Here is a 26,551-nt window from a genome sequence, read left to right as displayed (position 1 = left end):
AGGGGCCCTATTAGGCTGGTAATCAGAAGCTCTACTGCCCTTTTTAAGAGTTACTGTGATCGGACGGCTGCTACCCTCCTACTCACAAAGAAACGTTTTTTTGTCCCGAAATGCATCCAATTGAAATTTGGAGATAGCAATTATATTCAAAATAGTCCAAAAATCATATAGCAAAGCTTTGGGGTTGAAACAAATCCCCAGAGCCTGAGGTCAAGGGCTGTAAGTTATGCGCCAGGGCGTTTAAGGTTTTTATGGAAAGGTGTTTGTATAAACTTTAGAGGAGTCACATTTAGTTAAGAATCAGAAGCTCTAGTTCTCTTTTAAGACTGGTGAGTGTTGGAGGGCAACTAGCCCCCTCCCCTGTGACTACCCCTTCTTTCACCTAATGAATTCGATTGTACTTATGAGACAGCCATTTTGTTCAAGATAGTCCAAAACATAACAATACCTCTAGGGTTGGCACAACTCCCCAAAGCCGTGGGGTAAATGGTTTAAGTTATGTCCTAGGGGAAAATAAGGTTTTTATACAATGGTTGGTCTATAAAGTTCAGCTGGGGCTCATTAATTTGAAATAGGAGGCTATAGCTCCCTTTTTAAGTGTCAAAAGTGATTTGAAAGCAACCGCCCCACTTCTTAGCTCATCATTTCCTTCACACATCCAATCATAATTTTTAGTTTTGTTATCAGTTTTATTAAGCGCTGTTGAAGGATTTGGAAATTTATGTCTTTGAGGATGACAACCACCCCGCAGCCCTCAGGGCAAGGGTTGTAAGTTTTTCCTGGGGGCATATAAGGTTTTTGTAGAAAAGGTGGTCGTATATGCTACAAAGGGGTAAAGGAGAGGTAATCAGAAATTTGCGTGCCTTTTTAAGAGTCAAAGTGATTGGAGGGCAGCTACCTCCCCCCCCCTACACGTCGTGTTTTTTTCGAAACGCAGGCAATAGAAATTTTGAGATAGGTTTTTGATTCACAATAGTCCAAAGATCATATAACAAGGCTTTTGGGGTTATTACAAACCATCAGAGCCTGGGGGCAAGGGTTGTAAGTTATGCCCCTGAGGCAATTAAGATCTTTATGGAAGGGATGGTTTTATAAACTTTAGATGTGGCTCGTTTTTTGAAAAATGGAAGTTATTGTTCCCCTCTAAGATTCAAAAGTGATGGAGGTTAACTAGTCTTCCCTCTGACTATCCGGGTGTCAGCTCTGTCATTGTTAATTTTTGCTTTTTTTCATTTTCACTCGGTTATTCATTGCAATCTCTGTCCGTTTTGGGTTTCATTTATTTATTGATGGTTGATTTGTACTTTGTTTTCTGCTCATTTTTGGTTTAACGGAGCTCTTTACTTTTCTTCGAAAAACTTATTTTATGGAAAAAGTTTTTACATTAATTTCTGCTCGTTTTTTATTGACATAGTCTTTTTCATTTGAAAAACAAAATTAATTTTATTTATACCTCCAAAGGTGGTCTGACAAATAAAACTTTATACAAAAAACTGTATCCATGCTCTTTGACAAACTGGATACACTTACACTCTTATGATTTAGCTAAAATGTAAGAGCAAAAGTAGTAATAGTAGTCCTGAAAGTTTCAACTTAATATCCTTGTTCTAAAGTAACATCTTGTTCCAAAGTAACATTTAGTTTTAAAACATAATGGGAAAGTTGGATAACTGTGGCTGGTTGACATACCCGATATCTCTTGAGACAAGTTTCGATTGGAAGTCTTTGGATTGTTATTTGCTAAAGAGGAGGACCGCTTGCTCTCCAATCACGTTTGAGTCTTAAATAGGGCACAACAGCTTTAAATTTCAAATCGGAATAACTCCTTCAAACGTTTTCTGTGACAATGATTAATTAAAGAAACCTTTTCCACAAAATAAGTTTTCCAAAGAAAAGTGAAGAACTCCATTAAACCAAAAATGCGCAAAAACAAAATAACCTACCAAGCGTAAAACTAACACAAATCAGTATCGAAAAATAAGTGAAACACAAAACGAACAGAAATCAAACAGTTCTGTAGCAAAAGAACTGTAGTAAGGAGCGACCCTGCTTAATTTTTACCGAAACTCTAAAAACGGAATTTTGATACCAATAGTTACCACAAAAGGATCGCATCTTAGTGCTGATTTTAAATATATAAGTTTCATCAAGTTTAGTCATACCCATCAAAAGTTACGAGCCTGAGAAAATTAGCCTTATTTTAAAAAATAGGAGGAAACGCCCTTTAAAAGTCATAGAATCTTAACGAAAATAACACCATCAGATTCAGCATATCAGAGAACCCTACTGTAGAAGTTTCAAGCTCCTATCTACAAAAATGTGGAATTTTGTATTTTTTGCCAGAAGACAGATCACGGATGCGTGTTTATTTGTTTGTTTGTTTTTTTGTTGTTTTTTTCCAGGGGTGATCGTATCGACCCAGTGGTCCTAGAATGTTCCGAGGGAGCTCATTCTAACGGAAATTAAAAGTTCTAGTGCCCTTTTTAAGTGACCAAAAAGTCGGAGGGCACGGCCCCCTCTAAGTTCATTTTTTCAGAAAGTCACCGAATCAAAATTTTGAGATAGCCTTTCTGTTTAGCGTAGTCGAAAAATCAATAACTATTTCTTTGAGGACGACTTAATCCCCCACAGTCCTCGGGGGAGGGGCTGCAAGTTATAAACTTTTACCATTGTCTACATATAGTAATGGTTATTATGAAGTTTACAGACGTTTTCAGGGGGCTTTTTCATGTTAGGGTGGGGGTGGGTCGGGGGGAGGGGGTTACGTCGGAGGATCTTTCCATGGAGGACTTTATCATGAGGGAAGAGAAATTCCATGAAGGGGGCGCAGGATTTTCTAGCATTATTAAAAAAAAACAATGAGAAAATAAATAATTTTTTTTCAACTGGAAGTAATGAGCAGCATTAAAACTTAAATGAACATAAAATATTACGTATATAAAGGGGTGTGTCTCCTTCACAATACCTTGCTCTTTACGCTAAAGCATTTTTAGTAATTTCAACTATTTATTTTACGGTCTTTGTGATTCAGGGGTCATTCTTTAGGATTTGGGACAAAATTCACTTTAATAAAATACACAAATAAAAGTAATAAAAATACACAAATATAGGAGTCCGTTACGTAAGTTAATCCGTAAGATGTGTATGCTTATTACTAACAAAAACGTTCTTTAAAAAATTTAGTTGCACTTTTAAGTAACTAAAACTTGGGTGGCAGCTAGGCCTCCTCCCCTACCCCATTTTTTATCAGAATCGTCCAATCAAAACTATGAGAAAGCCATTTAGCAAAAAAAAAAATTATATGCAAATTTTGTTTTAATTATTCATGTAGCGGAGAGTCAAAATCAAAACATGCATTAATTCAAAAACGTTCAGAAATTAAATAAAAAACAAGTTTTTTTAACTGCAAGTAAGGAGCGACATTAAAACTTAAAACGAGCAGAAATTATTCCTATGTGAAAGGGATTGTCCCATCCTCAACGCCCATTCTTTACGCTAAAGTTGAACTCTTTCTCACAACTCTACTTTTTAAAACAATAAAAAAAATTAGCGTAAAGAGCGAGACGTTGAGAAGGGGACAATCTCTTTCATATACGGAGTAATTTCTGTTAGTGTTGCTCCTTACTTGCAGTTAAAAAAGACTTGTTCTTTTATTTGATTACAATAAATATTTGCTCCACGGTGGACCTATATGCTCCACGTGGAGCATATTTGCTCCACGGTGGACCTTCCTGGCATGAAGCCAGCCTGTTGGATTCTTCGTTGGCTTCTGAGGAAAGTGGTACAGCGGTCCAGGAGGGTCATAACGAAGAGCTTCCCGGGCACAGAGAGGAGTGTGATGCCACGATAGTTAGAGCAGATTCTGCGACTGCCTTTCCGTTTCCAGAGAGGCAGGATGATGCCCGCTCGCCAGTCTTTTGGAATACATTCTGTACGAAATACTATGGAAAACAGTACTTGGAGCCAGAGAAGGGTCGCTGCCCCACCATATTTCAGCAGTTCTGCAGGGATACCACAGACTCCTGGGGCTCGGTTGTTTTTCATCCGTTTCAGAGAATTCAAGATTTCTGTAGAGGTGAAGGGGTGGTGCAAACTTTCACACGGGCTCAAAACCAAAACATAATTTGCACTTTACTGAAAAAATTGAATGTTTTTACTTTTATAACTTTAATAATCAAATACTATTAATATTTTAAGGAATAAATATCAGTATATGCATTTTAAACTGACAATGCACATCCAATCGTATTTTTTTTTTTAGTAAAGTGCAAGTTGTGGTCTGGCCTTGGGAAGGCATAGTGGTTTTGAGCCCTACTAATGTTAGTTTCTGCTTCTTTTTTTTTTAGTTTAACTTTTTTATTTATTGTAGTTTCTGCTTGTTGTAGGTTTCCTTTATTTATGGATTCTGATCTGTGGTAGTTTTACGCTTGGTAAATTATTTTATTTTATTTTTGCTCATTTTTGGTTTTATGGGGTTCTTTACTTTTCTTTAAAAATTCATTTTGTAGAAAAAGTTAAAAATTCTTTTTTCTTTTATATTTACATAGTCTTTTCAGAGAAAAAGAAAATAATAGTTTAAATATTTTCGTTTTCTCTTTAAGTATTTACAGTTTGGCCTGCTATTTGCATGCTGGAGAAAATTTTTCAACAATTTTTAACAACATACACTCTTCTAAAAATCTGGACACAAATAGTAGTGTTTAATTTAGTTTTATACCTCCTCTATTTGACATGAAAAATAAAACTTCGTACTATTTGCAAAAAATATACCTATGCATGTATGTATGTATGTATTTATAACCCATCATACAAAATAATGAAGTGATGGAGTGCATTGGAAAAAAGAAAGAAACAACATATCGTGATAAACTCTAAAATACAAAAAAAAATAATTCCACATCTAAAAACAACATTTAGCCATTCGTGTATTCTATAATGCTTTGTCACCCTATTGGCAATCTAGATGATCATAATTTGTTTGGATCTAGTTCAGCATCCGCCTAAATATTCCTTGAAAACTTAACTTTAACACCCCTAGCTAGTGTAGTAGCAATAGTTGTAGTAGCAGCAGTAGCAGTATGCAAATAACATGTTTTTTTCGTCATCCCCTTCAACACACGGTGAAATTTTTAATTTAAAACCATCACTCGGTCCTGAAGCATTTAGTCCTGAAGCTCTTGACAACTGATATGGCATAGCGTGTTTCAACTTATTTCAATACGGCTGTACACTTCATAATGACCATTACTGTATGTAAACAGTGGTCAACTTGCAGCCCCTCCCCGAGGGACTGTGAGGGATTAAGTCGTCCCCAATGACATAGTTATTAGGTTTTCGACTAAGTTGAACAGAGTGGCTATCTCAAAATTTTGATCCGGTTACTTTGAGGAAAAATGTGCGTGGGAGGGGGCCTAGGTGCCCTCCAATTTCTTGGTAACCTAAAAAGGGCACTAGAACTTCTAATTTTCCGTTAGAATAAGCCCTCTCACGACATTCTAGGACCACTGGATCGATGTGATCACCCCCCCCCTGGCGAAAAAAACAACAAACAAACAAATAAACACGCATCCCTGATCTGTATTCTGGCAAAGAATACAAAATTTGACATTTTTGCAGATAGGAGCTTGTAACTTCTACAGTGGGGTTCTTTGATACGCTTGATCTGATTGTGTGATTTCCGTGAAGATTTTGTAACTTTTAGGAGATGTTTCCCCCTATTTTTAAAATTAGGCAAATTTTCTCAGGCTCGTTACTTTTGACAGGTAAGACTAAACTTGATGAAACTTGTATATTTAAAATCAGCATTAAAATGCGATTCTTTTGATGTAACTATCGATATCAAAATTCCGTTTTTTAGACGGTTACGATTGAGCGGGTTGCTCCTTACTACAGTTCGTTACCACGAACTGTTTGATTATATCTATTTCGTTTTTTTATACATTTATGTATTTGTTATTATTTCATTGGAGTCTATTTAATCTACTAATCTGCTTAATTAATTTAGTCTATTCAATCTGTTTAGTCTTGTTTTCTATACTTTTATTTTATTTATATTTTCTTTTCTTCTCCTTTTTGCTCTTCTCTCTGTGAGTTTGTGATTATTGTAATTTTTGTTCTGTTTTTTTTTTCTTCTCTGAGTAAGTGACTCGTTAGTCCTCCCTCTTCTTGACAAGCCAAAGAGCCTTTGGGGTAATAGTAAACTGTAATATTGTATGCGTATTTCATGATGATCTTGCTACAATAGAAAGGGAATAATGGTTTAAACTGAAAAAAATAGAAAAACATTATCCTATATTGGAACCAATTGAAATAAGTAATGCAAACCTCATCTTGATTTTACCTTCTCCTAAAATGATTCATTGGGTCCTATACTCCTCATCGGAAGACAGAAACAAAATTCATGTTCAACTTGAGTTGTACTCGCTGTCGCTTTTTAATTTTTATTTCAGAAGTCGGAGATACTTACCCGAGCGATCATGATGATCTTGTTCAAAGTACCAAATTTTTGTCAGTTCCTAAGTCTGAAGATATTGACACAGCTATGGCCCCTGCAACGCTTATGCAATTCAAGCCTGACCCTGACTCCTTTGATGTGAGTTTGAGCAATGTTAAGGAAGAAGGTATAATTTCGACTTGATTGAAACCAAAACTTTGTTTTGCTGCTGTTTTAATATCATTTAACTATTTTGTACAAGCCTGTATAATCATAGCGACAAAGTGGCATTGGATTACTTCTTTAAAAGCCACTGTATCTTTAAAACAAGTGTAGTGGCTTGTAAGAACTGAATTAAGGAGTCAAGAACTTTGTTTTGCTTCTGTTTTAATATCACTTAACTAATTTGTACAAGCCTGCATAATTATAGCGACAAAGTGGAATTGGATTACTTCTTTAAAAGCCACTGTATTTTTAAAACAGTGTAGTGGCTTGTAAGATTAAGTGGCTTGTAATTAAGGAGTCAAGAACTTTGTTTTGCTTCTGTTTTAATATCACTTAACTAATTTGTACAAGCCTGCATAATTATAGCGACAAAGTGGAATTGGATTACTTCTTTAAAAGCCACTGTATTTTTAAAACAGTGTAGTGGCTTGTAAGATTAAGTGGCTTGTAATTAAGGAGTCAAGAACTTTGTTTTGCTTCTGTTTTAGTATCACTTAACTAATTTGTACAAGCCTGCATAATTATAGCGACAAAGTGGAATTGGATTACTTCTTTAAAAGCCACTGTATTTTTAAAACAGTGTATTGGCTTTTAAGAACTGAATTAAGGAGTCAAGAACTTTGTTTTGCTTCTGTTTTAATATCACTTAACTAATTTGTACAAGCCTGCATAATTATAGCGACAAAGTGGAATTGGATTACTTCTTTAAAAGCCACTGTATTTTTAAAACAGTGTATTGGCTTTTAAGAACTGAATTAAGGAGTCAAGAACTTTGTTTTGCTTCTGTTTTAATATCACTTAACTAATTTGTACAAGCCTGCATAATTATAGCGACAAAGTGGAATTGGATTACTTCTTTAAAAGCCACTGTATTTTTAAAACAGTGTAGTGGCTTGTAAGAACTGAATTAAGGAGTCAAGAACTTTGTTTTGCTTCTGTTTTAATATCACTTAACTAATTTGTACAAGCCTGCATAATTATAGCGACAAAGTGGAATTGGAATACTTCTTTAAAAGCCACTGTATTTTTAAAACAGTGTAGTGGCTTGTAAGATTAAGTGGCTTGTAATTAAGGAGTCAAGAACTTTGTTTTGCTTCTGTTTTAGTATCACTTAACTAATTTGTACAAGCCTGCATAATTATAGCGACAAAGTGGAATTGGATTACTTCTTTAAAAGCCACTGTATTTTTAAAACAGTGTAGTGGCTTTTAAGAACTGAATTAAGGAGTCAAGAACTTTGTTTTGCTTCTGTTTTACTATCACTTAACTATTTTGTACAAGCCTGTATAATCATAGCGACAAAGTGGCATTGGATTACTTCTTTAAAAACCACTGTATCTTTCAAAGAAGTTTAGTGGCGTTTAAGAACTGAATTAAGGAGTCAGGAACTTATATTGTGTGTTGTTTTCTCTTCTCCTTAGAACATAAAAGCAAATGTTTTGTCCTCGATTTTTGGTCAGGACGTGACATTGTAAAGCTGCTATATGGAATTCTTTGCTATTTTGCTTCCAATGGTGCAGTTTTTCTTTCGATCCGATACCATTTTCGTGCGGTTGCGGGCAATTTCCTGTAATTTCCGCAAATTTGTTTTCACAGTAAACTTCTGCCGTTAAAACTAACGGAAATCACAGTTAACATTACGGTATTGGCTTGGGGCAGTAGTTTGTTCTCTGCTAGGCTATATCTGACGCTGCCAACATGATCATTAGCATAGATAATTTATAATTATTTAATCCATCGGAATGACTTTAGAAAAACCTTAGTACTGGATATGTATGTTTTGAGAATGCGCTCGCCTTTGACTCTTTTGGAAGTTTCCCTCATCAAACCTCCAACCTCCCGAAGTAAGTGCCTGTAAAATTTTGGTTTTTCAATTGAGTTAGTCTGTCTCCTCAACTCTATATTAGCGTGAACGTGCAAAAACTTTGATATTTGGGACCAAAATTGTCAGGTATAGACATCAACTGATCATGCTCGAATGGAGTTGAGAGATTTCCCTAAAATGTAGAAATTATTAAAGCTATATATATATATATATATATATATATATATATATATATATATATATATATATATATATATATATATATATATATATATATATATATATATATATATATATATATATATATATATATATATATATATATATATATATATATATATATATATATATATATATATATATATATATATATATATATACTATCCCGAAAAAAGTTTTTGAAATAAAAATAAAGATCTCCATTAAACCAAAAATGAATAAAAATTGAATAAAATCTGCATCAATTTTTTTATGTTTGTATTTTGGGTTCTAGACCAGGGAACTTCTTATATATAGAGTAGTCGCAGAAATTTTGTAAAAAGGCTCATTTTACTGGAAATTGAAGGGGCAAGTGCCATGTTTAACTTTCGGAAGTAATAGAAGGCAGCCCTAGCCCATGTCCATCATTTTTCCAAACACATCCAGTCAAAATCTTGAGATTTTCTCTTTGTTTTGCGTAGTTGAAAGATCTGGAAATTATGTCCCCCATATAATCACCACTACCTTTCCCACCCCCCACAGCCCTCAGAGCATGAGTTGTAAGTTATGCTATGGGGGCTTATCGGGTTTTTATACAAAGGATGGCTATATAAGCTTTGGAGGGGCCCTATTAGGATGGTAATCAGAAGCTCTACTGCCCTTTTTAAGAGTTACAGTGATCGGACGGCTGCTACCCTCCTTCTCACAAAGAAGCGTTGTGATGTCCCGAAATGCATCCAATTGAAATTTGGAGATAGCAATTATATTCAAAATAGTCCAAAAATCATATAACAAAGCTTTGGGGTTGAAACCGTTTTATACCTCCTCTTTTTGACATGAAAAATAAAACTTCGTACTATTTGCAAAAAATATACCTATGCATGTATGTATGTATGTATTTATAACCCATCATACAAAATAATGAAGTGATGGAGTGCATTGGAAAAAAAGAAAGAAACAACATATCGTGATAAACTCTAAAATACAAAAAAAAAATAATTTCACATCTAAAAACAACATTTAGCCATGCATTCAATAATGTATTCAATAATGCTTTGTCACCCTATTGGCAATCTAGATGATCATGATTTGTTTGGATCTAGTTCAGCATCCGCCTAAATATTCCTTGAAAACTTAACTTTAACACCCCTAGCTTGTGTAGTAGCAATAGTTGTAGTAGCAGCAGTAGCAGTATGCAAATAACATGCTTTTTTTGTCATCCCCTTCAACACACGGTGAAATTTTAAATTTAAAACCATCAATCGGCCCTGAAGCATTTAGTCCTGAAGCTCTTGACAACTGATATGGCATAGCGTGTTTCAACTTATTTCAATAGGGCTACAATATTCTCCGAGATTTTCGCCTTAATACCCCTAGGTTTATTAGTAGTACTAGCACCATTAGTTATAGCAGTAGCAGTAGGAGTAGAGTTAATAGCAATAGCCTTAGCTTTAGCAGCAGTAGTAGTAGTAATAATAGTAGTAGTAGTTGTAGGAGTAGAAGCAGTAGTATTATAATGCAAATATTGTCTTTGGGTTAGTACAACGTCCCCCACAGCAAGCGTTGTAAGTTTAAATTTTGCATACGAAATTTTGTGGCTTTGTGCAGCTCCGTATATTACACAGTAATTTACTCTCTGAGTAGACTGCAGTTTACTGCTATTGGTAGTTTCAGTTCCTGACAAAGAAGAAACTTCTAGAGATTACCATCCTTATAAAAACTTTTTTCATTAAAATGATAATCTTCTCGAGATCAGGTGTTAGAACGAATCACAAATCAATTTTAGCAAACAAATGAATCTTCGAATATAAAAAAAAAAAAAAAAAAAAAAAAAAAAACGAAATATATGTCCCTTCCGGTAGTTTCCATGAAGACGAAAAAATTCCAACCTCAAAAATGACCTGACATAAGCACATCCAGACAAGCAATGCAAACAGGAGCAAAGTAACAAATGCGGTAACTATTTTCTGGGAACCAAACCCCCCTCGAATGGAATAGTGGTAGACACTTTTACATCCAGTTGCGTGCCTGGACTAAACTATATCCACATTCGGTATTCCAGCAAGGTTGTTAGCTAAGTGCTCAAAGAAACAATCTGAGGAAAAAAAAAACAATCTGAACTATTCTTTAATGTTCACAAAATCTATAACCTCATCCTGAGCAGTTAAAGAAGGTTCTCTTGGTTTCCACCTTGAGATTCTTGACACCAACTACGGCGGTATGTCCCAAGTCGCTACTCCCCAATTTTCATTTTCGCTGCGCACCATTTGTTTCGTGCGTATCATTTCAGTAACAGTTTCTGTCTTCAGCCTATTCCGAAGCTTTGTCTTCATGTTTGACAAAACTGAGAACTGCAGTTCTGACTGCAGACGAATGGGGGAAATAACACAGCAGCAACATAAGTTCGCCAAGATCATCAAACATTGATACCTTCTGCCATCTCTCACCAACCGCAAATTTTTCCAGAGCATATTAGGTTAAAAAAAAGTCTATTTTCACAAAGTATTTCCTAGACTAATTCTGACCACTGGGCATCAATGATGTCTCTTTTTTCCTTTGTTTCCCTATCAACATTCCCCAACAATTCTGGACGACTATTGGATATAAGATTGTCAGCCATTATGACGCAGTGGAGTTAGATAGAATACGGAAAGAAATTTGTAAAGATTTGCGTATATTTCACTTAACATGTTGAATATATAAATAAATGGGGACTTTTTCCATATTACGTCGACATGTATCACCACTATGAAGTACATATTTACAACTCATTTAAACTCCATAATTACGATTGTAGCAATATAGTATTACGATAAACAACATTTTTAAGAGTTAACCATTGAACTTGTGATGTTCCAAGATGTGTGCGCATCATGAAAGCACAGAATATAAGAGTTTGGTGAATCTCGTGGGTCGCAAAAATGTTTTTGGCGGGCCACATGCGGCCCACGGGTTGGCCACCTCTAGTATACGATATTCACCGTGGCTCACGAAAGCTTGTTTATGCTATAACACTGTCGTCTGCAGCAGCTCATTTTACAATTTCAGTAAAAGTCAAGCCCCAGCGCTTATATTTATGATTTTTAAATGCGTTATCATTGTTTATAATGTATTGCGTCATGTTTTTAAATTCACTGAGTAGCCTATTTGTTAAATATTTACTTTTCTTCGCTACCGCTTTAATAGCACCAACTTCAATAGCACCCCCTCTTGCCCCCCATCAATAAAAATTCTGTAGATACGCCCCTTGTAGTAGGAGTAACCATAGTAGCAGCAGCAGCAATAGCGGTAGTAGCATGTGCAAATTGCCTTTTAGTCAGTTGAGCATCGCTTTCATGATGCCCCGGAAGTTTCACCTTGGCACGTTAGGTTATTCCAAAAATATTGTTGAAATGTGCTTTTGAAACCATTTTGACGCTCTTTTCACATGCTCTTTGCCTTACAAGTTGTTGTAATTGAAGCAGTAGTTGGAGTAGTTTAGTAGCAGTAGTAGTATAAAAAAAAGTAGCAGTGGTATCAGTGTTAGTAGCGACATGTGTGTATTAAGGTAAAAACGAGCAAAGGTAAAGGATACGGCATTAGACTTTACAGTCCGTACCGGCGGTGCTGATCTCCGTTTCTTGGCCCTTCAGCCAGGAAGTGCAATGGGGGGCTGGGGGCCAGCCATCCTGTGCTTTCGCACCCCCTTCCTGTTTACCTTCCCCAGATTTCTCCAGGTACCCATTTAGAGCTGGGTCGACTCTGGCTAAGCTTATAGAGTCACGCCACTGACCCCCGTCCCAAACTGAAGAATTGGTACACCGGGATTCGGACCCGCGTCCTCTCAGACAAGGGACCCCGAATCCAGCGCACCAACCCACTCGGCCAGGACGGCTCAATGTGTGTATTACCTTTTTGTCAAGTGATCTTCCCCTTTAAGTATTCTCCGATTGCTTCAATTTAATAACCAAATCAGTTCTTGAGATACGCCCATTTGACAATCTGCAGGCACATAATGTTTTTTGATTTAGCTCAGATTCCCCCTTAATAATCTGTCAAATTTCCACCTTCATCCGTGCAGCCTTAATTGTACTAGTATGATAGTAGTAGTAGTAGTAGTAGGAACAGTAGTAGCAGTGATAATGTATAATTATAAGTAGTAACAGTAGTGGCAGCAGTATTAATGGCAGTAGTAACAGGTACATTTTGTCTTTGGTTAACTGAACATCCCGCTTATGACGCCCCTGGTGTTTTCTCTTGATGTGATAAGCCGTTCCAAAAATATTGCTGATAAGTCTGTATCAGTTATATGTAAACACATGGTATATTTTAATTTAGTTTAACTTTCCCCTCGACGTTTTTTCAGACATTTATACTCACTAAAGAAGTAGTAATATTAGTGATAGTGGTAATAGTACTTGATGTGGCAGTAGTTATAGTAGTAGTGGCGTGCAAATATTGCCTTTTTGGTCAATTGATCATCTCCCTTATCATTTCCTGAAAATTCTAAACTAATATAGGGTGCTCAGTCATTTCTGAGTTACACCCTTTTGACAACTCATATACACATAGCATGTTACGATTTAGTTCATCACTCCCCTTACAACTCCCTGGAAGAATCATCTTAACGCCCTCCATATTTTGGGGAAGTTGAAGTCAAACATGTATACCTTTTTTTAATAACATTTACATGAATATTAATTTAGTTCAATAACATTAATTTTATACGACCCACCCATTCCATAAGAACTTTATATGCCCCTAGGGCATAACTGAAAGCCCTTGCCCCAAGGCCAACCCTGAAAAACATCTCCATAAAAACCTTATATCCCAGGCCATGACTTACATCCCTATCCTCAGGGTGCTGGGGGGTTGTGTGACCCCTAGAGGTATTACTATATGCTCTTTGGACTAATTTGAAATAAAATTGCTATCTCATAGTTTCAATCATATGTATTTGGTGAAAAAAGGGGTTGTCGGGAAGACGGTGGGGGGCTAAATACCCTCCATCACTTTTGACCCTTAAAAAGGAACCAGAACTTCCAATTTTCAACCAAATCAGCCTCTTCTAAAGTTGAACAACCATCCCTTCCACAAGAACCTTGAACGTCCCGTGGTATAACTTACAATCCTCGTCCCTATGTTCTGGTGGTTTGTATCAAACCCAAAAGCATTGTCCTGTGATCTTTGGACTATTTTGAATAAAATGACCGTCTCAAAATTTTCATTCGACATATTTTGGGAAAACTCGACGTTTTTCTTTGGGGGATGGGGAGGGGTAGCTCCCTTCTGATCACTTTGACACTTAAAAAGGGCACTAGAACTTCAGATTAGCAATCCAATGAATCCTCTCCGAAGTATATATAACCACTTTCCTTAAAAAAAAAACGTCATATGCCTCCGAGACATGACTTACAACCAGGGTTGCCACCGCTGGTGATTTATCATCAGATGTTGATTTTCTTTAATCTGGTGATTTTTACTTCTTTAATTTATTGATTTTCATTAAATTTGGTGATTTTCTACTAAAGTTGTTGATGTTCCATGCATGATTGGTCTTCACTGTTTTATTGAGGTGAAATAATCCGTGACTTTCATATTTTGTTTCTTTTTTTATTCAATATTTCTAAAGAATGGCGCTTCTCTGTGTCCTTTTGGCAATTGAATTCGATATAGTTAAAATTTGAAATACATGTCAATGTATCCTTTCCATTCTCAGGGAAAGGAAAAAAAAGATACTAGGTTTTGCACACAGCGTACATTTTGAACACACTAAACAGAGAAATTGTCACAACGGATTTTTTTTCTTTAGGCTTTTGTAGAACCTACTTGCCTGTGACACATATAAAAACCTACGTAGTTCACCCTTACCAGAACCTAGATTAGGCTTAGCTCAATTGAGTTTCTGATGGGAGCTTGCTCATAAATTAATCTTTGGTATTAAAATAAATGGACTTTTGAGGGAGAAATTAAGTAGCTAAATTTTTCAGCTGATTTTCTCATGTACAGAATGTTGACATGGGACAAGCCTAACTAGAGTTGTTTCACGTTTGATTAACCTTACCCTTAGATCCTCCAAAGACAAGAATGGTGCGTAAGGCGTCTCGGAAACCTTGCAAAGTATCTCGGAACTGAGCTGCAGCTGTAACATCCTCCCACTGTGTTGGTACTACATTAAATTTAGTTCTGATATTCCTGCTCTGGCCTATCGTATTCATACTATAGATTAAATTCGATATAATCCACATTCCCTGTGATTGCTGGTTTTTGGGCTGAACTAATTTCAGTATGGGGTCATGTTTTATTATTCCTATAGTAGACAAGTAACCTTGAGACAAAGGGAGGAAATATGCTTTATTCCTTTTTTTTCAAGCTCCTTTTCACTGTTGTTTCAGCCCAGTTATATTGTATTACTATTTTGTGCTGCCCTCATTTTATTTTGATTGTTTGATAGGTTTTTTTATTTATTTTTTATTTAAGGTAACTAATAATCAAATAGAAAACCACCTTGCAATATTAGTAGAACTACCTTGTTATACCTCCAAACGAGGAAAGAAATATATGGATTTAATTTTTGCACAATAATTGCAAGATTTCCTATTTCATTTCAGTACTAATTGTTCAAAAATTTGAAAGTGTTGAGGCTGATTTTACAACTTGTGGTAACTTGGTTGATTAAGATGAAAATTTACTGTTTTCACTCCAACTGGTTAGTATCTAATGAAAAAACTAATGAAAAAAGCTATTGGGTACAACAAATGATAAGTGATTAAGTCTCCCTAACTCCATTCTCTTTCTCAAAATGTGATTAGAATCAGATGAAATATGAGGTGAAAATTGACTTCAAATAGTTTGTCTTCGTCTCAAGTTATCCTTCTCACTTCCAATTTGAGGACAGGACTCACGGATAGCTATTTAGATACTATAAGTATTCACCGTCCTTTTTGCTCTTTTTTATGTCTTCTCTGCTTATCTAACTTGTTGGCGTATAGATAAACTAAAGCATTAGACCTAAAATTCTTGAAGATTCAATATAGATCTTGGGAATTCATTATGATGTAAGAGCTGACGTATTAATTAACGGGGCTATTAACAATAAATGTAGCACAAGTAGGGGGGGGGCAACCCTGTCAGGTACATTTTGTGAAGTGATGGGTTTGAAAAATGACTGCTGCTAAAAACTTAATGATGAAATCTGTTTCTGCTGGCTGGTAGAATTGCGTTCACTCTGTCCTTGCGTTTTTTGCCAAGGTGCTGCTTTTGTATGTTACCTCCAAACCACAGTGTTTAGATGATTGATCAGAGCAGGGTTCTTATTAGAGGAACCAGGGAAATAAGATTTATCACTGTTTGTCTGACATTTCGGCTTAGGCTTGACCCATTACAATTTTCCAGGGGCAAAAGAAATATATAAGAAATTGACGCCATTTGAGTGGTCTTTTTCAAAGCTAAAGTTTAACAATAAGGATGCATGCTGTGGTACTGGGATCAAAAACGCTCATAAGCAAATAAAATTCGATTTGAGAACGAAAGAGGAGTATTGTGGTTATTTGTTATAATGGAAACCAAGAAAAAAGCAAAAAGAAGGATTTGGGAAGTAAAGACAAAGAAAAATAAAATTGTAGTTATGTAAATAAAAAGCTCTTTTTATGTTCAGAAATAAGATTTTGAATCACAACTTCAGTTTTTGATTGAAATTCCGTTTTTTGACATAAATTCTCTTCCTTCTTGAAGTAGTTGAAGGCCTTTGAAAAACGTAATGCCTTACCTTAGGGTGCTCAACGTTTCTTTTGGGTGTAAAGCCTATCATTATCGACTATCAATTTTTTGGTGATTTTGGTGATTTTCTTGGTGAAAAGTCGGTAATTTTTATTTGGTTGTGGTGACAATCAAATGTGTCTTCCTCAAAGACACAATTTCAGGACACTACAATGAACAAATTGCTATCTCCAAATTTTGATTGGATGTCTGTGGGGAAATGATGAACGTGGGGGGATAGTTTATACAACCATCCCTTCCACAAAAACCTTAAATACCCCCTGGGATAATTTACAACCCTTACCCCCAAGCTCTGGGGTTTGTTTCAACCTCTAAAGCTTTTTTTATGGTATTTAAACAATTTTCAATAAAAATGACTGTATAAAAATTTCTATTGGATGCATTTCGGGACACTACAACGTGTATGTGTGTGGGCGGGGGGGAGAGATAGATATCTGCCCTCCGATCACCTTGACTCTTAAAAAGAGCACTAGAGCTTCTGATTACCAATCCAATGAGCTCCCTCCGAAGTTTATGTCACCCCACTTTCTATAAAAGCCTTACATGCCCCCAGGACACAACTTACAATCCTTGCCCTGAGGGCTGGGGGTAATTTGTCATCCTCAAAGACATAAATTCCTGACCTTTCAACTACGTTGAACAAAATAACTATATCAAAAGGTTGATCGGAAGTGTTTGGGGAAATGTTGGGCGTGGTGGGGATTCACGCTCCAATCACTTTTGACTATGTAAAAGGGTACTAGTCCTCTCAATTTCTAATCGAATGAGCTCCTTTTAAGGTTTTTACGACAAGGCTTTCTATAAAAAACCTTATATGCCCCTAGGGCTCCCCCTAAACGTTCCCTAAAAGTTCCACTCAAAATCGTCTGATCAAAACTAAGAGAAAGCCATTTAGCCAAAAAAAGAATTAATATACAAATTTTATTTTAATAATTTGTGTGCGGAGAGCCAAAACCAAACATGCATTAATTCAAAAACGTTCAGAAATTAAATAAAAAAAACTAATTTTTTTAGCTGAAAGTAAAGAGCGACATTAAAACTTAAAACGAACAGAAATAAACGAACATCAACTCCGTGAGGTTTCGACTTAATACAACTAGCTGTGGCTTTTATACTGCCAATATGCCATTTTGATAACCTTTATATTCATATATTTCCTGAAATATTCATCTTAAAACCTGTTAACCTTACAAATAGTTGCAACAAAATTAGTTGTTTGGACTATATGGGGGAAGGTGATCAGTTTTCTAAAGAGGCTCTGACAGGCTTTGCCTGTGCCTTTGATGCTCGTGTCATATTATAGTTTTGATAATAGGTAGCCAGAGGATGCTATGCTCTTGCTGAAATTTTGTAAACCATGTACGGTTTTCTAGATTTGAACTTTTATGCAAATCTTAAAAGCGATTTTTTCTTATGTGAATTTATAAAATTTGAGATTTTTCTTCCTATTATAGATATTAAATTAAAATTACCTGCTCGGAGTACTATTTTTATACTGAAAGAAGAAATAACTTTTGCCTCTGATTACACAAATCTGAGCCCCAAAGAAGAATTGGACCCTCTATATGTCACTTTAGAGACAATACCAAGTAACGTTCAAATAATGTCTACAGCCGAAGAAAGGAAGAACAAGATTGCAGTTTCTCAGAAAGATTTTTCTAATAAATCTGTGCCTACAAAACGTCGTAGAACTCAGTACAGAGAAAAAACATACGATTGTGCATCTTGCGAGAAAATGTATACCACCAAAACGAGTTTGAATAGACATGTACGAAGTCACCATTGTGACAAACTATTTGAATGTTACAAATGCAGTAAAACATTTTCTCTGAGTAAACATTATAATATTTTCTGTTCGTTGTGTCGGAAAAGGTTTGTTCAGAAGCCAAATCTCAAAAATCATGTTAAGATCCATACCGGTAACAGACTATAAATTATAATGTTTTTGGAGATAGGGAACAATAATTTATTGAATAATATGATAAATTGTTCAAATATTACAAAAGGTTTACTTGGAATATATAGTCTGGTGTAACGGTTGATATCATGAATATGACTTGAATTATTGATAGCTGGAAACAACAAACAAGTCTAAACTAGTGATTTGTCTTCTAAGTTGTTTTGATTTGTGTCGGAAAATGTTTGTTCAAAAGCCAAATTTCGAAAATCATATTAAAATCTATACCGGTAACAGACTATGAATTATAATGTTTTTGGAGATGATGAACAGTAATTTTTTGAATATTGTGATAAACTGTTTAAATATTACAAACCTTGGAATATACAATATGGTGCAATGGTTGAGATCATGAATACGACTTGAATTAATAATAATTTGGAAGAACAAACAAGTCTAAACTATGACTATGGTGAGGAACAGTAATTTATTGAATATTGTGATAAGCTGTTTAAATATTACAAAAGGTGTTTTTGGAATATATATTATGGTGCAACGGTTGAGATCATGAATATTACTTGAATTAATAAAAGTTTGAAGCAACAACGAAGTCTAAGCTGGTGTTTTGTCTTATAAGTTGTTTTAATTTTGCTTTTGTTTTTATAAAAAAAAGCAAATAAAATGGTTGTTAGAACTCGGAAAAACTGTTTAGACAATTTGCTTCTCAATTGCCTTCACTGTTCATTTCTTTTTCATTTTTCAAAGTGCTAGGACCATTCAAAATTCTTGGGATACGCTTATACTTGTTTCAATTTTATCGTTACGTTTTATACATTTGTTTAACCTTTCAAACAGTTCGTGGTAACGAACTGTAGTAAGGAGCGACCCGGCTCAATAGTAACCAAAACTCTAAAAAATGGAATTTTGATATCAATAGCTACATCAAAAGAATCGCATTTTAATTCTGATTTTAAAATATAAGTTTCATCAAGTTTAGTCTTACCCATCAAAAGTTACGAGCCTGAGAAAATTTGCATTATTTAAGAAAATAGGGGGAAACACCCCCTAAAAGTCGTAGAATCTTAACGAAAATGACACCATCAGATTCAGAATATCAGAGAACCCTACTGTAGAAGTTTCAAGCTCCTATCTACAAAAATTGTGGAATTTTGTATTTTTTGCCAGAAGACAAATCACGGGTGCGTGTTTATTTGTTTGTTTTTTTTGTTTTTTTTTTTTCCCAGGGGTCATTGTATCGACCAAGTGGTCCTAGAATGTCGCAAGAGGGCTCATTCTAACGGAAATGAAAAGTTATAGTGCCCTTATTAAGTGACCAAAAAAATTGGACGGCATCTAGGCCCCCTCCCACGCTCATTTTTTCCCAAAGTCAACGTATCAAAATTTTGAGATAGCCATTTGTTCAGCATAGTCGAAAACCATAATAAGTATGTCTTTGGGGATGACTTACTCCCCCACAATCCCTGGGGGAGGGGCTGCAAGTTACAAACTTTGACCAGTGTTTACGTATAGTAATGGTTATTGGGAAGTGTACAGACGTTTTCAGGGGGATTTTATTTTGTTTGGGGGTGGGGCTGAGGGGTGGTTGCTATGTTGGAGGATCTTTCCTTGGAGGAATCTGTCATGGGGGAAGAAAAATTCAATGAAAAGGGCGCAGGATTTTCTAGCATTACTATAAAAAAAACAATGAAAAATAAACATGAAAACGTTTTTTCAAATGAAATGAAGGAGTAGCATTGAAACTTAAAACGATCAGAGATTATTACGCATATGAGGGGTTCTAAAAATACTTTAGCATAAAGAGCGAGGTATTTAGGAGGAGATAAATACCTCGCTCTTTATGCTGAAGTATTTTTAGTAATTTCAACTATTTATTCTACGGCCTTTCTGATTCAGGGGTCATTCTTAAAGAATTGGGACAAAACTTACGATTTAGTGTAAACAGCGAGGTATTAACGAGGGTACAAACCCCCTCGTATACATAATAAAAATATAAGATTATGAAAGTTTGTTACGTAAGTTAATTCTTAAGTTACGTATATTTTTTACTAATAAAACCGTTCGTTAAAAATTAAAAGTTCTAGTTGCCTTTTTAAGTAACCGAAAAATTGGAGGGCAACTAGACCTCCTTCTCCAACCCTTATTTCTCAAAATCGTCTGATCAAAACTAAGAGAAAGCCATTTAGCCAAAAAAAGAATTAATATACTAATTTTATTTTAATAATTTGTGTGCGGAGAGCCAAAACCAAACATGCATTAATTCAAAAACGTTCAGAAATTAAATAAAAAAAACTAATTTTTTTAGCTGAAAGTAAAGAGCGACATTAAAACTTAAAACGAACAGAAATAAACGAACGAACAGAAAACGAACATCAACTCCGTGAGGTTTCGACTTAATACAACTAGCTGTGGCTTTTATACTGCCAATATGCCATTTTGATAACCTTTATATTCATATATTTCCTGAAATATTCATCTTAATACCTGTTAACCTTACAAATAGTTGCAACAAAATTAGTTGTTTGGACTATATGGGGGAAGGTGATCAGTTTTCTGAAGAGGCTCTGACAGGCTTTGCCTGTGCCTTTGATGCTCGTGTCATATTATAGTTTTGATAATAGGTAGCCAGAGGATGCTATGCTCTTGCTGAAATTTTGTAAACCATGTACGGTTTTCTAGATTTGAACTTTTATGCAAATCTTAAAAGCGATTTTTTCTTATGTGAATTTATAAAATTTGAGATTTTTCTTCCTATTATAGATATTAAATTAAAATTACCTGCTCGGAGTACTATTTTTATACTGAAAGAAGAAATAACTTTTGCCTCTGATTACACAAATCTGAGCCCCAAAGAAGAATTGGACCCTCTATATGTCACTTTAGAGACAATACCAAGTAACGTTCAAATAATGTCTACAGCCGAAGAAAGGAAGAACAAGATTGCAGTTTCTCAGAAAGATTTTTCTAATAAATCTGTGCCTACAAAACGTCGTAGAACTCAGTACAGAGAAAAAACATACGATTGTGCATCTTGCGAGAAAATGTATACCACCAAAACGAGTTTGAATAGACATGTACGAAGTCACCATTGTGACAAACTATTTGAATGTTACAAATGCAGTAAAACATTTTCTCTGAGTAAACATTATAATATTTTCTGTTCGTTGTGTCGGAAAAGGTTTGTTCAGAAGCCAAATCTCAAAAATCATGTTAAGATCCATACCGGTAACAGACTATAAATTATAATGTTTTTGGAGATAGGGAACAATAATTTATTGAATAATATGATAAACTGTTCAAATATTACAAAAGGTTTACTTGGAATATATAGTCTGGTGTAACGGTTGATATCATGAATATGACTTGAATTATTGATAGTTGGAAACAACAAACAAGTCTAAACTAGTGTTTTGTCTTATAAGTTGTTTTAATTTGTGTCGGAAAAAGTTTGTTCAAAAGCCAAATTTCGAAAATCATATTAACATCTATACTGGTAACAGACTATAAATTATAATGTTTTTAGAGATAAGGAACAATAATTTATTGAATAATGTGATAAACTGTTCAAATGTTACAAAAGGTTTACTTGGAATATATAGTCTGGTGTAACGGTTGATATCATGAATATGACTTGAATTATTGATAGCTGGAAACAACAAACAAGTCTAAACTAGCGATTTTTTCTTATGTGAATTTATAAAATTTGAGATTTTTCTTCCTATTATAGATATTAAATTAAAATTACCTGCTCGGAGTACTATTTTTATACCGAAAGAAGAAATAACTTTTGCCGCTGATTACACAAATCTGAGCCCCAAAGAAGAATTGGACCCTCTATATGTCACTTTAGAGACAATACCAAGTAACGTTCAAATAATGTCTACAGCCGAAGAAAGGAAGAACAAGATTGCAGTTTCTCAGAAAGATTTTTCTAATAAATCTGTGCCTACAAAACGTCGTAGAACTCAGTACAGAGAAAAAACATACGATTGTGCATCTTGCGAGAAAATGTATACCACCAAAACGAGTTTGAATAGACATATACGAAGTCACCATTGTGACAAACTATTTGAATGTTACAAATGCAGTAAAACATTTTCTCGGAGTAAACATTATAATATCCACATCAGAACCCATTTCGTTGAGAAGCCATATGAATGTGAAATATGTCGGAAGAAATTTGCTCAAAAGCCAAATTTCGAAAATCATATTAAAATACATACTGGTGACAGATCATAAATTATAATGTTCCTCGAGATAAGGAGCAGTAATTTCTTGAATACTGTGATAAACTGTTTAAACATTACAAAAGGTTCACTTGGAATATATAGTCTGGTGTAACGGTTGATATCATGAATATGACTTGAATTAATGATAATTGGAAACAACAAACAAATCTAAACTTGTGTTTTGTCTTATAAGTTGTTTTGATTTGTGTCAGAAAAGGTTTGTTCAAAAGCCAAATTTCGAAAATCATATTTAGATCTATACTGGTGACAAACTATAAATTATAATATTTTTGGAGATGATGCACAATAATTTCTTGAATATTGTGATAAACTGTTTAAATATTACAAAAGGTTCCCTTGTAATATATAATATGGTGTAACGGTTGATATCATGAATATGACTTAAATTAATGATAATTGGAAACAACAAACATGTCTAAACTTGTGTTTTGTCTTATAAGTTGTTTTGGTTTGTGTCGGAAAAGGTTTGTTCAGAAGCCAAATCTCAAAAATCATGTTAAGATCCATACCGGTAACAGACTATAAATTATTATGTTTTTGGAGATAGGGAACAATAATTTATTGAATAATATGATAAATTGTTCAAATATTACAAAAGGTTTACTTGGAATATATAGTCTGGTATAACGGTTGATATCATGAATATGACTTGAATTATTGATAGTTGGAAACAACAAACAAGTCTAAACTAGTGTTTTGTCTTATAAGTTGTTTTAATTTGTGTCGGAAAAAGTTTGTTCAAAAGCCAAATTTCGAAAATCATATTAACATCTATACTGGTAACAGACTATAAATTATAATGTTTTTAGAGATAAGGAACAATAATTTATTGAATAATGTGATAAACTGTTCAAATATTACAAAAGGTTTACTTGGAATATATAGTCTGGTGTAACGGTTGATATCATGAATATAACTTGAATTATTGATAGCTGGAAACAACAAACAAGTCTAAACTAGTGATTTGTCTTCTAAGTTGTTTTGATTTGTGTCGGAAAAGGTTTGTTCAAAAGCCAAATTTCGAAAATCATATTAACATCTATACTGGTAACAGACTATAAATTATAATGTTTTTAGAGATAAGGAACAATAATTTATTGAATAATGTGATAAACTGTTCAAATGTTACAAAAGGTTTACTTGGAATATATAGTCTGGTGTAACGGTTGATATCATGAATATGACTTGAATTATTGATAGATGGAAACAACAAACAAGTCTAAACTAGCGATTTTTTCTTATGTGAATTTATAAAATTTGAGATTTTTCTTCCTATTATAGATATTAAATTAAAATTACCTGCTCGGAGTACTATTTTTATACCGAAAGAAGAAATAACTTTTGCCGCTGATTACACAAATCTGAGCCCCAAAGAAGAATTGGACCCTCTATATGTCACTTTAGAGACAATACCAAGTAACGTTCAAATAATGTCTACAGCCGAAGAAAGGAAGAACAAGATTGCAGTTTCTCAGAAAGATTTTTCTAATAAATCTGTGCCTACAAAACGTCGTAGAACTCAGTACAGAGAAAAAACATACGATTGTGCATCTTGCGAGAAAATGTATACCACCAAAACGAGTTTGAATAGACATGTACGAAGTCACCATTGTGACAAACTATTTGAATGTTACAAATGCAGTAAAACATTTTCTCGGAGTAAACATTATAATATCCACATCAGAACCCATTTCGTTGAGAAGCCATATGAATGTGAAATATGTCGGAAGAAATTTGCTCAAAAGCCAAATTTCGAAAATCATATTAAAATACATACTGGTGACAGATCATAAATTATAATGTTCCTCGAGATAAGGAGCAGTAATTTCTTGAATACTGTGATAAACTGTTTAAACATTACAAAAGGTTCACTTGGAATATATAGTCTGGTGTAACGGTTGATATCATGAATATGACTTGAATTAATGATAATTGGAAACAACAAACAAATCTAAACTTGTGTTTTGTCTTATAAGTTGTTTTGATTTGTGTCAGAAAAGGTTTGTTCAAAAGCCAAATTTCGAAAATCATATTTAGATCTATACTGGTGACAAACTATAAATTATAATATTTTTGGAGATGATGAACAATAATTTCTTGAATATTGTGATAAACTGTTTAAATATTACAAAAGGTTCCCTTGTAATATATAATATGGTGTAACGGTTGATATCATGAATATGACTTAAATTAATGATAATTGGAAACAACAAACATGTCTAAACTTGTGTTTTGTCTTATAAGTTGTTTTGGTTTGTGTCGGAAAAGGTTTGTTCAGAAGCCAAATCTCAAAAATCATGTTAAGATCCATACCGGTAACAGACTATAAATTATAATGTTTTTGGAGATAGGGAACAATAATTTATTGAATAATATGATAAATTGTTCAAATATTACAAAAGGTTTACTTGGAATATATAGTCTGGTGTAACGGTTGATATCATGAATATGACTTGAATTATTGATAGTTGGAAACAACAAACAAGTCTAAACTAGTGTTTTGTCTTATAAGTTGTTTTAATTTGTGTCGGAAAAAGTTTGTTCAAAAGCCAAATTTCGAAAATCATATTAACATCTATACTGGTAACAGACTATAAATTATAATGTTTTTAGAGATAAGGAACAATAATTTATTGAATAATGTGATAAACTGTTCAAATATTACAAAAGGTTTACTTGGAATATATAGTCTGGTGTAACGGTTGATATCATGAATATGACTTGAATTATTGATAGCTGGAAACAACAAACAAGTCTAAACTAGTGATTTGTCTTCTAAGTTGTTTTGATTTGTGTCGGAAAAGGTTTGTTCAAAAGCCAAATTTCGAAAATCATATTAAAATCTATACCGGTAACAGACTATGAATTATAATGTTTTTGGAGATGATGAACAGTAATTTTTTGAATATTGTGATAAACTGTTTAAATATTACAAACCTTGGAATATACAATATGGTGCAATGGTTGAGATCATGAATACGACTTGAATTAATAATAATTTGGAAGAACAAACAAGTCTAAACTATGACTATGGTGAGGAACAGTAATTTATTGAATATTGTGATAAGCTGTTTAAATATTACAAAAGGTGTTTTTGGAATATATATTATGGTGCAACGGTTGAGATCATGAATATTACTTGAATTAATAAAAGTTTGCATCAACAAACAGGTCTAAGCTGGTGTTTTGTCTTATAAGTTGTTTTAATCTTCCTTTTGTTTTTATAAAAAAAAAAGCAAATAAAATGGTTGTTAGAACTTGGAATAACTGTTTAGACAATTTGCTTCTCAGGACACACTTACTCCCGCCGTTTACCCGTGCCAAATTAACCAAACACATTGAAAACTATAGGTTTTGTCTATGGTGCAACGGTTGAGATCATGAATATTACTTGAATTAATAAAAGTTTGAAGCAACAACGAAGTCTAAGCTGGTGTTTTGTCTTATAAGTTGTTTTAATTTTGCTTTTGTTTTTATAAAAAACAGCCCCAGGGTGGGGCTGAGGGGTGGTTGCTATGTTGGAGGATCTTTCCTTGGAGGAATCTGTTATGGGGGAAGAAAAATTCAATGAAAAGGGCGCAGGATTTTCTAGCATTACTATAAAAAAAACAATGAAAAATAAACATGATAACGTTTTTTCAAATGAAATGAAGGAGTAGCATTGAAACTTAAAACGATCAGAGATTATTACGCATATGAGGGGTTCTAAAAATACTTTAGCATAAAGAGCGAGGTATTTAGGAGGAGATAAATACCTCGCTCTTTATGCTGAAGTATTTTTAGTAATTTCAACTATTTATTCTACGGCCTTTCTGATTCAGGGGTCATTCTTAAAGAATTGGGACAAAACTTACGATTTAGTGTAAACAGCGAGGTATTAACGAGGGTACAAACCCCCTCGTATACATAATAAAAATATAAGATTATGAAAGTTTGTTACGTAAGTT

At 34.2% G+C, this 26,551-nt stretch overlaps 1 protein-coding gene across 8 annotated transcripts in view; it reads left to right on the top strand.

The window, feature by feature from the left end:
- Positions 1–25,861, top strand: part of LOC136027992 (zinc finger protein 510-like) — a 41,543-nt gene extending 15,682 nt beyond the window's left edge. For 6 of the 8 annotated variants that reach the window (XM_065705517.1, XM_065705512.1, XM_065705510.1 and 3 more), the window contains exons 4-5: positions 6,450–6,620; positions 22,082–25,861. In XM_065705517.1, the coding sequence (XP_065561589.1) occupies positions 6,450–6,620; positions 22,082–22,593 (683 nt within the window). In that variant the 3' untranslated portion in view covers positions 22,594–25,861. Of the gene's footprint in view, positions 1–6,449; positions 6,621–17,893; positions 19,554–22,081 lie in introns of those variants that run through there. The other 2 variants (XM_065705515.1, XM_065705518.1) reach the window with 2 other exon arrangements.
- Positions 25,862–26,551: the final 690 nt, after the last annotated feature.

This window comes from Artemia franciscana, chromosome 6 (genome assembly GCF_032884065.1).
Source record: "Artemia franciscana chromosome 6, ASM3288406v1, whole genome shotgun sequence".
NCBI lineage: Eukaryota > Metazoa > Arthropoda > Branchiopoda > Anostraca > Artemiidae > Artemia > Artemia franciscana.
The sequence above is the reverse complement of the archived record's forward strand: the minus strand, read 5'-3'. Positions and strand labels throughout refer to the sequence as shown.